Here is a 14,493-nt window from a genome sequence, read left to right as displayed (position 1 = left end):
TATGTACCGACAGGTTCCATGACCTCTGACATCCTCTCCTCAATTTTGTCCTACGCATATATGTGTGTGCAAGGACAGTGTTTCAGGTATTGTTACGGAAGTCACACACAAATTTAAACGCTGTATTAAAATCTGTAGCATTGCTTTACGGGTCATTTAACTGTATCACTATGGACGTCATAACAGGTTTAACATGTAAGAAAGATATTTTGTTACTGTGGAAACACCATGTGTTAACCTACAACAAAAATATACATTTACTAATACATTGTTAACTTCTTATTCTGATGCCTAAAAAACATAATATACCTAAGTGAATTTAAATGCTTAGAATGTATATTTATAATGCCTAGCTTAATAAATGTAGAAGGAATATGCATGAAAAAGTGGATATGTTAAGTTTTATAAGAATATTTTTATCTCAATAAAGGCAGTTAGTGACGAACTTCAATTATTTCTTCATCAATCACTATCTACATGGATGACGAGTATTAAACTTATGAAATTTTTTGAACCAACAATACTGAGTACAACTGAAAACACTTCTCCTTTAAAATTTTGTAAATGGCATTTCTGAATTTTGTTAAAATGGCCCTTAATTGGAAGTAGGGAACAGTGGAAGAATGAACCACAACACAGTGCAGAAGACAGTCTGGTTTACTGATGGATCAAAAACTGATGACAGTGCTAGGGCCAGAGTATATGGCATACAGCCTAGACTAGAGAGAGTGATCTCTCTATGGAAGTTCACCACAGTATCCCAGGCATAAATACTTGTTACCTTCTTCAAATCTAGTTCAACCATACAATTTCTTTGGAATCCAATTTGTTGTACTATACTCATATTGCTGAAGTTTTAGCTGTATGCCTTAGGCTGTGAATGGAGCTGAGCTGAGTAATAATGTGACTAAATTTCGAACATAATTCTCATAGTGCATAGCTGTACATAACTCTGAAGTTATTCCATGAATGTTTGGTCCCATAGTCCTTACCACAAATTTCCAAAATTCCATCAATCTGTACTAAAATTTTATACTTTCTGTGCTTTTCTCTCCCCAAATCAGGAAAGCAACTAAATATTACTAAGGAACTCCACAGCAATGAATACTGGAGTGATACCTCCTGTGACCAGTGGTCAGGCCAGTCTCAACAACTATGGAGCACAGTTCTCTTCAGTCTCACTGTAGCAATTGTTCGCTACCACGGATTGTCATGTGTGTAGCCTGTAAGTATATCAGTTTTTCAAACATGTTCTACTTTCTACAAGTTTTTACAAGGCAGGCTTGTTCATTATATGCATACATACATGCTATTTATTCCTCATGCTTTCATTTCAACCAGTCTATTTCATTCAGCTAGAATGCACATAAATTCTCTGAATATTTGGGTTAATAACACAGTGATATTAAGGTATTCTCCATTATGTAACCTCCACCAAACTGCAACAATATATGTAAATCAGGCTGTAATGATGAGTGGTTGCAAACTGTTCTGAATGATGAGGATTCTGCAATTATTTCATTAGCTGTAGCTCCTTTGTTGCTACAACTGATAAAAGTGATGATGTACAGAACACACACAACCTGCCTGTACCACAAAGAAAATATTTTCCAGTCAAGAAAATTTGTAAGAGTTAACCATCACAAATCAATCTACAACCAGAAAACAGGAAGGTGAAAAGGGACGTGTTCTGTTTCTGGATGGGTGGTGCTCAGACATTTCACACCTACTGAATTAGTGGTTGGTCCACATGTATGGAGTACATCAGACCATCATGTAACTAGCATAGCAAGCAAGAGATGACGTACCAAATCAGCTCAGAGTTAATTAACAATAAAAAGAAAATGACAAGAGTTCAGAGAAATAACTCTGCACCATCAGTTTTAAGGCATGCTATAAACAAAGCAGCTTAGCGCCAAGAAGTTAACTGCAAATTAAGTGTAAGTTATAGCCAGATGTTAAAAAAGAAAAACTGAGATCATACATTAGTGAGATATCACAATTAAGTGAAATTAACAAACTCAGATCACCTTTGATTTTGGAGAAATGTAGAAAAATGCGAGGCAATGCCAACCCTATGACTGCTCTCAGAATACAGGTTAAGGAAAGACAAACCTACATTTATAGTATCTGTAGACTTCACAGAAAGTTTTGACTGTGAGGACTGGAACACTCTTTGAAATTCTGAAGGAACAGGGACAAAATACAAGGAGCAAAGGGCTACTTACAACTTGTATAAAAATGAGACAGCAGTTATAAAGAGCCAATGGGTATGAAAAACAAGTAGTGGTTGAGAAGGGAGTGAAACAGAGTTGCAGCTTACCCTTGATGTAATTCAATCTGTATATTGAGTAAGCATAAAGGAAATCAAAGAAAACTTTGGAGTAGGAATTAACATTCAGGAATAAGAAATAAAAACTTGTTGGAAGTTTGCCGATGACATCATAATCCTGTTAAGAGACAGCAAAGGACTCTGAGGAGCAGCTGAATGGAATGGACTGTGTCCTGAAAGGAGGATATTAAGACGAACAACAACCTAAGCAAAACAATGATAATGGATTGTAGCCAAATTACAACAGGTGATGCTGAGGGGATTAAGAAAAACTAGTAGATGAGTTTTGCTATTTCGATGGTAAAACAACTGATTATGGCCAAACTACAGGCAATGTAAAGTGTACGCTGGCAATGGCAAGAAAAGAGTTCCTGAATAAGTGAAATTTGTACACTGAATATGGATTTGTGTGTCAGGAAGGCTTTCCTGAAGGTATTTGACTGGGCTGTACTCTTGCATGAAAGTGAAACGTGCAAGATAAACAGTTCAGCCAAGAAGAGAATAGCTTTTAAAATGTGGTGTTACAGAAGAACTCTGAAGATTACATGGGAAGGTCACGTAACTAATGGGGAGGTACTGAACAGAACTAGTGAGAAAAGAAATTTGTGGCACAACTTGACTCAAAGGAGTTATCAGTTGATGGGACAGGTTTTGAGACATCAATGGCTCACCAGCTTAGTATCTGAGGGGAGGGGGGAGAGGGAGGGTGAGGGTGAGGGGGAGAGGGAGGGGGGGCAAAACATTAATACAGTAAGCAGATTCAGTAGAATGTAGGTTGCAGTAGTTATTTGGAGATGAACAGGCTTGCACAGGATGTAGTAGAATGGAAAACCGCGTCAGGTGAGTTTTCAGAGTGACCACCTTGGCCACAAGACTTTCTAGTTGTTCATTATTTTATATAGATGTATTAATGCAAAATTAATTACATCCTCAGAATGATCCAAGGCAGAATCTCAACACTGCAAAATTAGACCTATGTTAGGCACACTGCCCCCTTCAGGCAGATCCAGTTGCACTTGTGATCAAACAAACCTTGTATAAATCATAGTTCTCTGTTGTACCAGTATGTTTCACACAATTTCTTTCAAAAATCAGGTATACCACTACTGCATTTTTCCACTGAAGTTTAATTTTTAATCTGTCATCAACACAACACTCATGTAATTTATGGTGTACATTTCACTTTTATTGAAAACAGAACATTTTAAAATGTAAAGGACAAACCGTACACACATTATACTGACAGAACTTAATGGACAAAGAAGTTTGCTATGCTTCATGCACTCATACAGTTTCAAATGGCTTTTTACAATTATTCTGCCACACTGTCACCTGTACTTTTCATTTTCATGCATTTTGTCAACAACAGCTTTTTCATTTGACTTTTTTCATAAAAGTGAGCGCATGGTGCCGCTCTTGCATGTCTTTTGACAATGAGCAACGCCTTAGCTGTTCAAGTTTCTTTTTCTTTCCACTGATAACAGTGTTACCCAAGGAAACAAAGGTGCATATTCTACAGTTGCTCCACTATCAGCAACAAAAGAAAACTCACTTTTTATATTGCTGGTAAAGTTACGCTTTTGTTTTGGCATGACAGTGACTGCATAGATTTAAAAGTGTCAAATATCCACTATGATGTCCTCACACTGCTTACTAGAACAGAAACAAATTCTTGCTATTCAGAAATACCATACATTCCTACAACATAACTACACTTAAGTTGTCACAATTAGGTTACAACAGCTTTGAATTTGTACTACCACCACTGCAAAACATTAACGGCATATAAACAAGATTGCAAACCATGTTGTACAAGTGGCAGTTCCTAGTGGATGTACTTGTACAGTAAATTAATTATGTGAAATACTTTAACCAAGTGAAATCACAAAAAAGTGGGAGATTTGAGAGTCCTCAAAAAACTTTTGAGACAGCAGAACGCCCTACTGTAATTTCATGTCAAGTATAGGTACAAAAAGTTGTTATTATTATTATTATTATTAAATTTGATTGAGGCTACATTCACATGACTACAGCCTTTCCCATGTTAATACAGAACAAAATCAGTGGAACAGTGCTGAACAGGTTATCTACGAAGTCACTTACATGACAGCACCATTATTACAGGATCTAATGCAAAATCCATTAGCTTCGGTGCCGACAAATTCTAGTCAACTCAAAGTGACAAAAGCAATAATTTCAATTTTACACCTTTGCATTTAACAACAAGCTAACTTTAGGACAGTCTTTGATACATAATAATGAAAACCGATTTTAAAATTTCAACCTTCTTACCCATACCAACTTCTGCTGCAGTCAACAAGGAACCCAACAGACTGTCTCTGTCTGGGTTTATAGGAAAATGCCAATAGTTATACACACAGTTTTTCAGAAATACTTTTACAATCTTTGGAACTGGATACCTCTTTAACATCATGATTAAATACACTACTGGCCATTAAAATTGCTACACCACGAAGATGACATGCTACAGACGAGAAATTTAACTGACGGGAAGATGATGCTGCGATATGCATAGGATTAGCTTTTCAAAGCATTCACATAAGGTTGGCACTGGTGGCGACACCTACAACGTGCTGACATGAGGAAAGTTTCCAACCGATTTCTCATACACAAACAGCAGTTGACCGGCATTGCCTGGTGAAATGTTGTTGTAATTCCTCGTGTAAGGAGGAGAAATGCGTACCATCACATTTCCGACATTGATAAAGGTCGGATTGTAGCCTATCGCAATTGCGGTTTATCGTATCGTGACTTTGCTGCTTGCGTTGGTCGAGATCCAATGACTGTTAGCAGAATATGGAATCAGTGGGTTCAGGAGGGTAATACAGAACGCCGTGCTGGATCCCAACGGCCTCGTATCACCAGCAGTCGAAATGACAGGCATCTTATCCACACGGCTGTAACGGATCGTGCAGCCACATCTCGATCTGAGTCAACAGATGGGGGACATTTGCAAGACGACTACCATCTGCACAAACAGTTCGACGAGGTTTGCAGCAGCATGGACTATCAGCTCGGAGACCATGGCTGCGGATATCCTTGACGTTGCATCACAGACAGGAGCACCTGCGATGGTGTACTCAATGACGAACCTGGCTGCACGAATGTCAAAACGTCATTTTTTCGGATGAATCCAGGTTGTGTTTACAGCATTATGATGGTCGCATCTGTGTTTGGCGACATCGCGGTGAACGCACATTGGAAGTGTGTATTCATCATCTCCATACTGGCGTATCACCCGGCGTGAAGGTATGGGGTACCACTGGTTAAACGTCTTGGTCACATCTCGTTCGCATTGACGGCACTTTGAACAGTGGACATTACATTTCAGATGTGTTACGACCCGTGGCTCTACCCTTCATTCGTTCCCTGCGAAAACCTACATTTCAGCAGGATAATGCATGACCGCATGTTGCAGGTCCTGTACAGGCCTTTCTGGATATAGAAAAGGTTCAACTGCTGCCCTGGCCAGCACATTCTCCAGATCTGTCACCAATTGAAAACGTCTGGTCAATGGTGGCCAAGCAACTGGCTCATCACAATACGCCAGTCACTACTCTTGATGAACTGTGATATCGTGTTGAAGCTGCATGGGCAGCTGTACCTGTACACGCCATCCAAGCTCTGTTTGACTCAATGCCCAGGCATATCAAGGTCATTATAACGGCCAGAGGTGGTTGTTCTGGGTACTGATTTCTCAGGATATATGCACCCAAATTGGGTGAAAATGTAATCATATGTCAGTTCTAGTATAATATATTTGTCCAATGAATACCTGTTTATCATCTGCATTTCTTCTTGGTGTAGCAATTTTAATGGCCAGTAGTGTAACATGAAAAGCAGAAAATCAAAGTTCACAGCACAGTCTGGAGTGAATTTTCAATGGCATTTCATGTCACAGCATCCATATCAATGAATTTAATTCAAGATAAACAAGTCCGTAAAAATAAAAATACAGCCAATCATCGAGTTATTAACAGTATGTTCAACACACAAAATTATTAATCAAAAATTAAAATTGAGTTCTTCGATAATGAACTATTATCATCTATATGAAATGATGTCACATTCATTGCATCCTTGATGATGATTTGTTTTAAATAAGAGTGGAAATTTTTAAGTGGGTTGTCAGGTAGGTCCACATCTACACATCTTACAGCCGCTATCTAGAAGAACTTCATTCAGAACACTCTGCCTGACTGGATGCAGGATTTGCTACAGAAAATAAAAGAAAGCATATGGTTTATGCATGATGAGTCTCTAGCACACATTCTTCAAAATTTACAAGATAATATTTCGCATAAAATATGAAGAGCTATGGAAGGACCATAACCATGGCCTACACATTCTCTGTGACTTCAGTCCTCTGACTGATGAATTGTTGGGCCATCTGTAACTACTGATTTATGTTACAGACCTCCCTTCATCAGTATGTCGTATCAGACTATGAAACTAAATTATTTGTCTTCCGAAAGCACTATCTGAAAGTGTTCCAACAGTCTATGAACTGATGAGTGCGTACATATGAAGAAATGAGAATATGTTCTGAAAATTGTTTTGAGATCTTTTCCTCAAGAACCTGTAACATAGCTTACATTAATAATATAAAATATAAGACTTCAAGATATATATTTAAATGGCTCCTTTTTCTTGTTTTGGTGCACGAAAATTGCCCTCAAATTATTTCTAATATGCACGGTACAGATATAATATTTGTGTCTTATTCAAAGCTTGTCATATTATCTTTTGTACTAGTAATTCTCTCTCTCTCATTTAACTACAGCTTGTCAAGAAAATTTAATTTAACATGTAATGCACCTCCTTGCTTTCTGTAGCAGCTAGCTAATGCAATTAAGCTATGTAGTATTTTAGCATCCCTAAATATTTGGTTAGTACAAAATCATCCAAAAACACTTTAAATACTAGATTTGACCAAAGGCCAAAAACCTAAACTTTCTTTTCTGAAAGAATGTTTGCAAATAACCGCACTAGCTTTTTCTGAACCAGATATTTACGAGCACTAATTTTTTCAATCTCCATAACCATCTATACTGAAAAAGCTTTATATGATCTCTGCATCCGCACTATATAAAAAAGTTAGAATCCAGTAGTTCCAGAAGGTCCAAGGTATGTCTTGAGTGGTTTGCTTAACCGTTCAACATAATTCTACAATATTCTTGTATATTTCAAGTAACTTGTTACCTATGTTGATGCACTGCTTCAATTTCACAGCCGGCAAATTTTAACTTTGCTTCGTCATCGAAAGTATTCTTCTCATCTAACAATTTTTGAGCAGCTATCAGACCATCAATCCCACTAAAACTGGCTTAAAAAATAAAAAAAAAAACATTGACTACACCTGATATTCAGCAGCCTTCATTTTACCAACACAACTGTTTATTAACACAGACCAATGTAAAAGTTTTCTTCAAACAACTTTAGTGTTAAAATTGTTGATCATTCTACAAATCATTGTAAGTGTACAAAAGCAAATGCATCTATGAGTTTAAAGTTCCTATTTCATGTAAAACTTAAAACATTCTTTGAAGCTGCTGACAATTTAGAATGTACTATGCACACAATGGGAGATAAGGATCCAAACCCTTATTAAATATATTGAATATTTTTGCGTGATACCAATGACATCACAACAGCAAGTCTTGCAATTTCTGAATGTATTACTTACACAAACTGGTGATAATCCTCTTAATACATTTAAATAGTTAACTCCTGTTATTGGAGTAGTAAATTTTTAAGGACTGTTGAACGGTGAGTTGGCTAAGGTCACACTTTTTGTGGTGAAGTCAGAAGTTCAATGAGTCATACACTTTTTTGCCTTTGTGGTCTTCTTCACCCCAAAGACTGGTTTAATGCAGCTCTCTACGGTAGTCTATCCTGTGTGAAGTCTTTTTCTACCTCTGAAGTTTTTAACCCCACATTTCCTTCCACTACCAAAACTGTTAATTCCTTTATACCTTAGCCTGTGTACTTGTACATTGATCCCTTCTTTTAGTCAAACTGTGTCAAATTTCTTCTTTTCCCTATTTGCCTCAGTACCTCATCATTAATTATTGAATCTACACATCTGATTTTCAACATCCTTCTGTAGCATCACATTTCAAAACCTTCCATTCTGTTATTGTCTGAACTGCTTACTTCCCACATTCCACTTCTGTACAACCTTACATTCCATCACACACACACACACACACACACACACACACACACACACACACACACACTTACTTTTCATTTATGTTCACAATTCCTCATAACAAGCCTATGCTTCAGACAAAGTTCATGACAAAATTACATTTCATTTAAGAGTCTTAATTTATTGTAACAGGATCTAGAATTATAGGCACCACACACTATTACTGAAATGGTGCACCTTACTATCTTCAAAAGAATCAGCACAAAGAAAAAACGTTATTTGTTTAGAGCTGATTCTTGGGACTCAATACCTATTTATTAACCCATATTTCTACAGGAAAATAATTATTTACTTTGCTAGAACTCAGGTTAAATCATTAAAGAAAAGCAGATTGAAGTACTTTTGTTTTTCTTTATCAAAAAATTTTCATAAGTACATGAATTTGAAATCATGCCTATCACAACGCTGATAGTTCACTTAAAAATTTTTAAAAATATTCTTAGCCTACGTTTCCCGTTCACTATGAAATACCGAAAAAAATTTAAGACTAAGACAGGAAGAAGTTTTCCACCTCAATTATTTTTAATTGAATTACAGTCTTACTGCAGTAATGCTCAGCAAGGTGTGTTACAGCTAAGTGGAATGCAACCATCACTGGCCCTGCACATCAGGAAAAAAAAAAAAAAAAAAAAAAAAAAAACTAAACAGGCCATAAAGAATCTCAAACAGGCAATGTAGGTACACAATTTTTCTCAGAGGTTTACCACTTTTGATTACATTCAACAGCATACTTACCTATTTTCGCACAGAGAGCACATGTTGCTAGATTTTTCAACATTCTATGTGGAACTACTGATAAAACATTTCAGATCACATTAAAAAAGATCAGAAGACACAGTGAAACAAATACCATACAGTATTTTAAATGATCTCTCTTATTCGAATTACAGCTCACTGAAATGCTTGTGCAGAAGATTGGCAACTGACTTTTCTGCAAGTTTTGTCTTGTTATATAAAGAGTTACTTTATTACACGTAGGGTTTAAAGCTACTATAATCATCACGATAGTAAAGTAACGTAGAATTTTGTATAGCTTCCATAATAGTACACTTCAACACACTGTACAACTAATACTGGGAAAGCTGCAACTGGCACAGGAAATTGGCACAGAAATGTGTAAGGGTGGGGCGTGGGGAATATTGTGAGCACTCCCCACCCCAACAACCAACACACACACACACACACACACACACACACACACACACACACACACAGAGAGAGAGAGAGAGAGAGAGAGAGAGAGAGAGAGAGAGAGAGAGAGAGAGAGAGAGAGAGAGAGTGGGGAGGGGGGATGGTATCACACTTCCATTTGATGAATATATGGAGTAATTTTTTTTTTAAAAAAAAAAAAAGGTTACATTTTTCCATTCTGCTCATGGATAGTTTTTATACATAAACAACTTATTAGTGAGTCAAAGTATTCCAAAATAAAGTGAAGGTACACAGTACATTTCGATTTTCTTTTTCTTAAAAAATCTGTATATCATATTTTACATTGTGCATACAGAACAGATTTACAGAACTCATGAACTCACTATGCAGAAAATTACAACTAGACTATTACCTAATATCTTCAATACCTTACAGTTACTACATCTTTTGGGAACACTGATTTCAACATTTACTATTATTATAGGGTATCAAAATTATTTATTTAAAAATACAGTTAATAAATTTCCTGAAACTGATAGCAACTAAAGTACAGATGGCTACCTCTGCATCTGAATGTGGAGAAATGTAGTACTTCTGAAATGCCACAAATTTCTTTTCAACCTTTCAGAGGAATGTACTTCAACAGTGAAAGTTATTACCATGTTTGTCATTTCACAGGCCTTCCACAGTTCCAATCTTCACAAATGTGAAGAGTAAACTTAATGCTCAGATAAAGAATACATATAATACTTTGGCAGCAATATCTGTAACTTCACTTTTAACAGAATTTAAATGCTCAACATAATGGAAACATTTTGCACATGCTCTTTTCGTCCTACCATAAAGCACATTTGCCTATTCACTTCCAGATAAACATCAATCATAACAATATGGCAACTTACAAGAAAGTAGTTTCATCACAAATTGTTATCCTTAACCATATTAAGTTGTTATTCTTCAAACAAAATCAAGGAACAACTGCAACTGCAAAAAATTAAAACCACCACATATTCACACAGGAGATAAAAATCCACAAGAGAACAAATCCAAATGTCTCAACTAATTGAGAACCTGAAAGTTTAACAATACTGTAGCAGTACCAAAATGGCACTTGTCAATATAATCTTAACATGTTTACTGTTGAAGAGAAGTGATGTGAAGCCAGTGTGTTTATAGTTGTTGGTAACTCACTGTGCAGTATACTTCCATATGATACTAACAAATTTTATAAAATTATGTAAACATTTATAGATTTTTAGTAACAAACTGATTACTTGTGTGAAAGTTTAAGACAAATGTTTTCAATGGCAACCATCTTACGGTGAAAAATCAATATAATTACAGCAATTACAAAGAGTATTAGTTGTGTATGTTCATAGCAACCTGACTCCCTTTTGAAGTCATGGGGATTGTGATGGAATCCTAAATACAAAACACTTCATTAACGATAAGGGTAGAGAAACCGTTATAACAGCTTTCTAAGTTTGCTATTCTTTTTAGAAATAAAATTTAAAACAAAGTATCCTTGGAAATCAGTTTTAATGCCACACACTGCATCTGAAAAACAAATGCATGGCACAAAACATTGGCTATGGTTTATCTAACCATGCAAGTTTTCTACAAAGAACAGTAGAAAGCTTAAAATTATACTGCTTTAAATACAAGGAAAGTGAGGAAAAAGATGTTGTGCTTTCAGAGAGGATTTAGGTAATGAATATACACAATTTTAATGTATTTTAAATAAAAAAGTATAATGAAAACCAACCCTGTAATATATTAGAGAACAGTGTGAAAAATGTTTCCCATCAAGCGCTATGAAGCATTATTTTCAAAAGCTAGACACTTGCCACAAATGTGGAGTGAAAACCATTTTACTTCTTTGCAAGTAACTGATAGCCACCAAATAAATTCATTAAGAATGAATTATATGGGACCATAGAAGTGTAAAAAATTAAAAAATGGATGGCAAAACATTGTATGTTTTGCAAAGTCACTAAGCGGGAAGAAAGTTACACGAAAGGCAGAAACGCCTTCCACAGGTGTGGAATTGATACACTTCACTTCTTTGCAAGTAACTGATCTCCACAAAATAAATCCCTTAGAACAGGTCCTTATGGGACCACAGAAATGTAAAAAATTAAAAATAGATGATAGAACACCATTTCTTTTGCAAGCAGCGGCAGAACACACACACATAAACGACTGTTGTGATTGAAGAGCTTTCAGGGCTATCCAGTTAAATAATGTTATCAATAATTGATTGCTTTCGTTGTCATATTTGTTTTGCGAAGTACCAAAAATATGAGTAAATTTAAAGGAGAAAGAATAGAAAATTAATCTGGATTGAAGTATCTAAATGAGAACAGTTGGAAAATATGGGAACTATCCTAAATTTTATCTACTTGCCAAAAAACACATTTGACAATAAAAATATTGATTAGTGGAATGGCAATAATATTACCTTTCATCTTTAATAAATGGGGATAGAACCAATAATTGGACAAAATCAAGTACAAAAACAACATGAACAGTCAAATTTTACTCTTGGTAAGTTTCAATGGTGGTGGGCGGATAAATAAACTCTTGAATCTACTGTCGGAACACATTTTCAGTGACTGAACAACATGTTCATAATACTAACTTCAAACAAAATAAAACAACATGATCTGTAGAACTAATTTCAAACATAATATATTACTGAACTGTTATTTTAGGCGAAAATAATATATTAACATTATTCCACATTTTTTTTCATTCACCAACAAAAATTTAACATAGACAAGGGGGCATGGGATGCTGGGGAGGGAGGAAGGGATAAACAATAGTATTAAGTAAGACCACAGTGACAACTAATGAACAAACAGCAGTTGGTAGGTGGAAAAGTGGGTGGAGGGTGGGGACTGAGGAGAATGGTAGTGAGAGACTGTCTGACAACATTTCCATCTGGCATACAAAATGTGCCCCTTACCTCTACCTTTTCATTGATCATGTAGGTGCCATTTTCTGCAGCACGATGGTCTGATTTTATAAAACAGGCAGCATCGGTTATAAATTAAAATTGTGATATATCAGGCAGTTGCAAAGAGGTGTGGCACACAAACAGTTTAAAATATATCTCTACAACATAAAATGCAGGATCAGTACACCCAACATTAAGTTTATGAGCATTATTTAAGATCAGTCACTCACTCACGTCAAGAAAATGGCTACTACAGCAGCGCATCTTTCACATTACGTCCGATCACTTTAGTTTTTAATAATAATTTACAATTGTTATTACACATTAATGCCTCACTGCCAGGGACTGTGCTGGTTTGGAATCCTCCACAATTGTCCATCACTGATTTTCAGTACACACTTTCAGTCACTGAAACCCGTAAAACGCTCACTCGTCGCCACCTTCAACCTCCTCTGAAAAAAAGAAGTATATTCATACACTCCACAACTTTTACTTTATCTACTTTCTAGGTAACACACACTTTTCAGACAACACACACGTATCCCATGCAGGCATGCTAATATTTTACCTTCCTCACCCACTTCTTCAGTTTCCTCTTCATCATCATCATCGTCTTCATCATCTTCCTCTTCCTCTTCCACCAAAACATCGCAATCATCATCTCCCTCACCTTCTGCCTCTGCTTCCTCATCTTCTTCTTCCATGTCTTCCACAACAACCACAGAGTCATCTCCTTCATCTTCACTAGCAGCAGCATACATACTGAGGATTATTACATAATTTAGGACATGCATCAGTAACTTTATCACGTGTGCCCATTATTACATATAACTAAACAATATCTTATAGAACTGATATAGTGAAAGGTAAAAGTTAAAAAAAATAAAGAGGATTGTCAGCATAAGAGAATAGCCTCCACAAACATTAAAAGCATATTTAAAGAAATCTGAAGAGGTATCTATTAACTACCAAAGGTCATGTTAATTCATATCATACACATTAACTGTAAAAATCACAGATGTAAATAACAATATTGATTTTAGTGATTTTTACTTATCTTCATTGCGAGTTTGTTAAAAGATGAAACAATTATAAAAAATAATACAGTTTTTTAAAAACTGTGTTGAGATGAGGACATGTGTAACATTACTCAAATCAAGTTTCCTGGAATTAGAATCTCTCTGGCTGTCAGTGGTAGGTACAGTTGCCTTCTGACCCTACATGCACCATAACTAACGACATAATTAGGTTGCGGTCGCAGATTATGAGGTGACTCTAATATTCGAAAGAAAGGAAGGAAGGAAGTAAAAGATAATGAAAAATTAAGATATAAACAAAAAGTAGCTAAGTACAAAACATGAGATGCATCAATGTAAGTTCATGATGTCCATTATGTGTTCCACAACTAGTACTTTGGGTATGAGCTAAATTACTGACTTTTTTTACAGTTCATCATCATAATTACCTATAATTTCTCAATATGAAAGAGTCATACCAAAGTGACGTGAGAAAAAAAAAAACCACAGCGAGAAGGAATGAAAAGAAAGGCATGGAAAAATTCTACCTCATGGTTAATATGGCTGAATCAACCAACCAGGCAGTATGACAAGGATCAGCACTATTACATTCACAGGTAAGGATAATTTTCAACATTGTGCTGTTACAAACAAGGGCTCTGTTAAACAGAGTTAATAGACGTCAGTGACATTCCATAAACTGATGGATTATGCCAATCTGATATAAAAATGAAAGCTGTCCTTAAAATCCCTAGTGTTCCTCTTTGTTTGACATGTTAACATGGCATCATATATTTAG

General features: G+C 35.9%; 1 protein-coding gene across 3 annotated transcripts in view; it reads right to left on the bottom strand.

The window, feature by feature from the left end:
* Positions 1-8,904: 8,904 nt before the first annotated feature.
* Positions 8,905-14,493, bottom strand: part of LOC126470045 (protein SET) — a 61,884-nt gene continuing 56,295 nt past the window's right edge. The window contains exons 6-7 of one of the 3 annotated variants that reach the window (XM_050097542.1): positions 13,256-13,440; positions 8,905-13,130 (exon numbers count right to left, since the gene is read on the bottom strand). In XM_050097542.1, the coding sequence (XP_049953499.1) occupies positions 13,105-13,130; positions 13,256-13,440 (211 nt within the window). In that variant the 3' untranslated portion in view covers positions 8,905-13,104. Of the gene's footprint in view, positions 13,131-13,246; positions 13,441-14,493 lie in introns of all 3 variants that reach the window. The other 2 variants (XM_050097543.1, XM_050097541.1) reach the window with 2 other exon arrangements.

The sequence above is a fragment of the Schistocerca serialis genome, chromosome 3 (assembly GCF_023864345.2).
Source record: "Schistocerca serialis cubense isolate TAMUIC-IGC-003099 chromosome 3, iqSchSeri2.2, whole genome shotgun sequence".
Lineage (NCBI taxonomy): Eukaryota > Metazoa > Arthropoda > Insecta > Orthoptera > Acrididae > Schistocerca > Schistocerca serialis.
The sequence above is the reverse complement of the archived record's forward strand: the minus strand, read 5'-3'. Positions and strand labels throughout refer to the sequence as shown.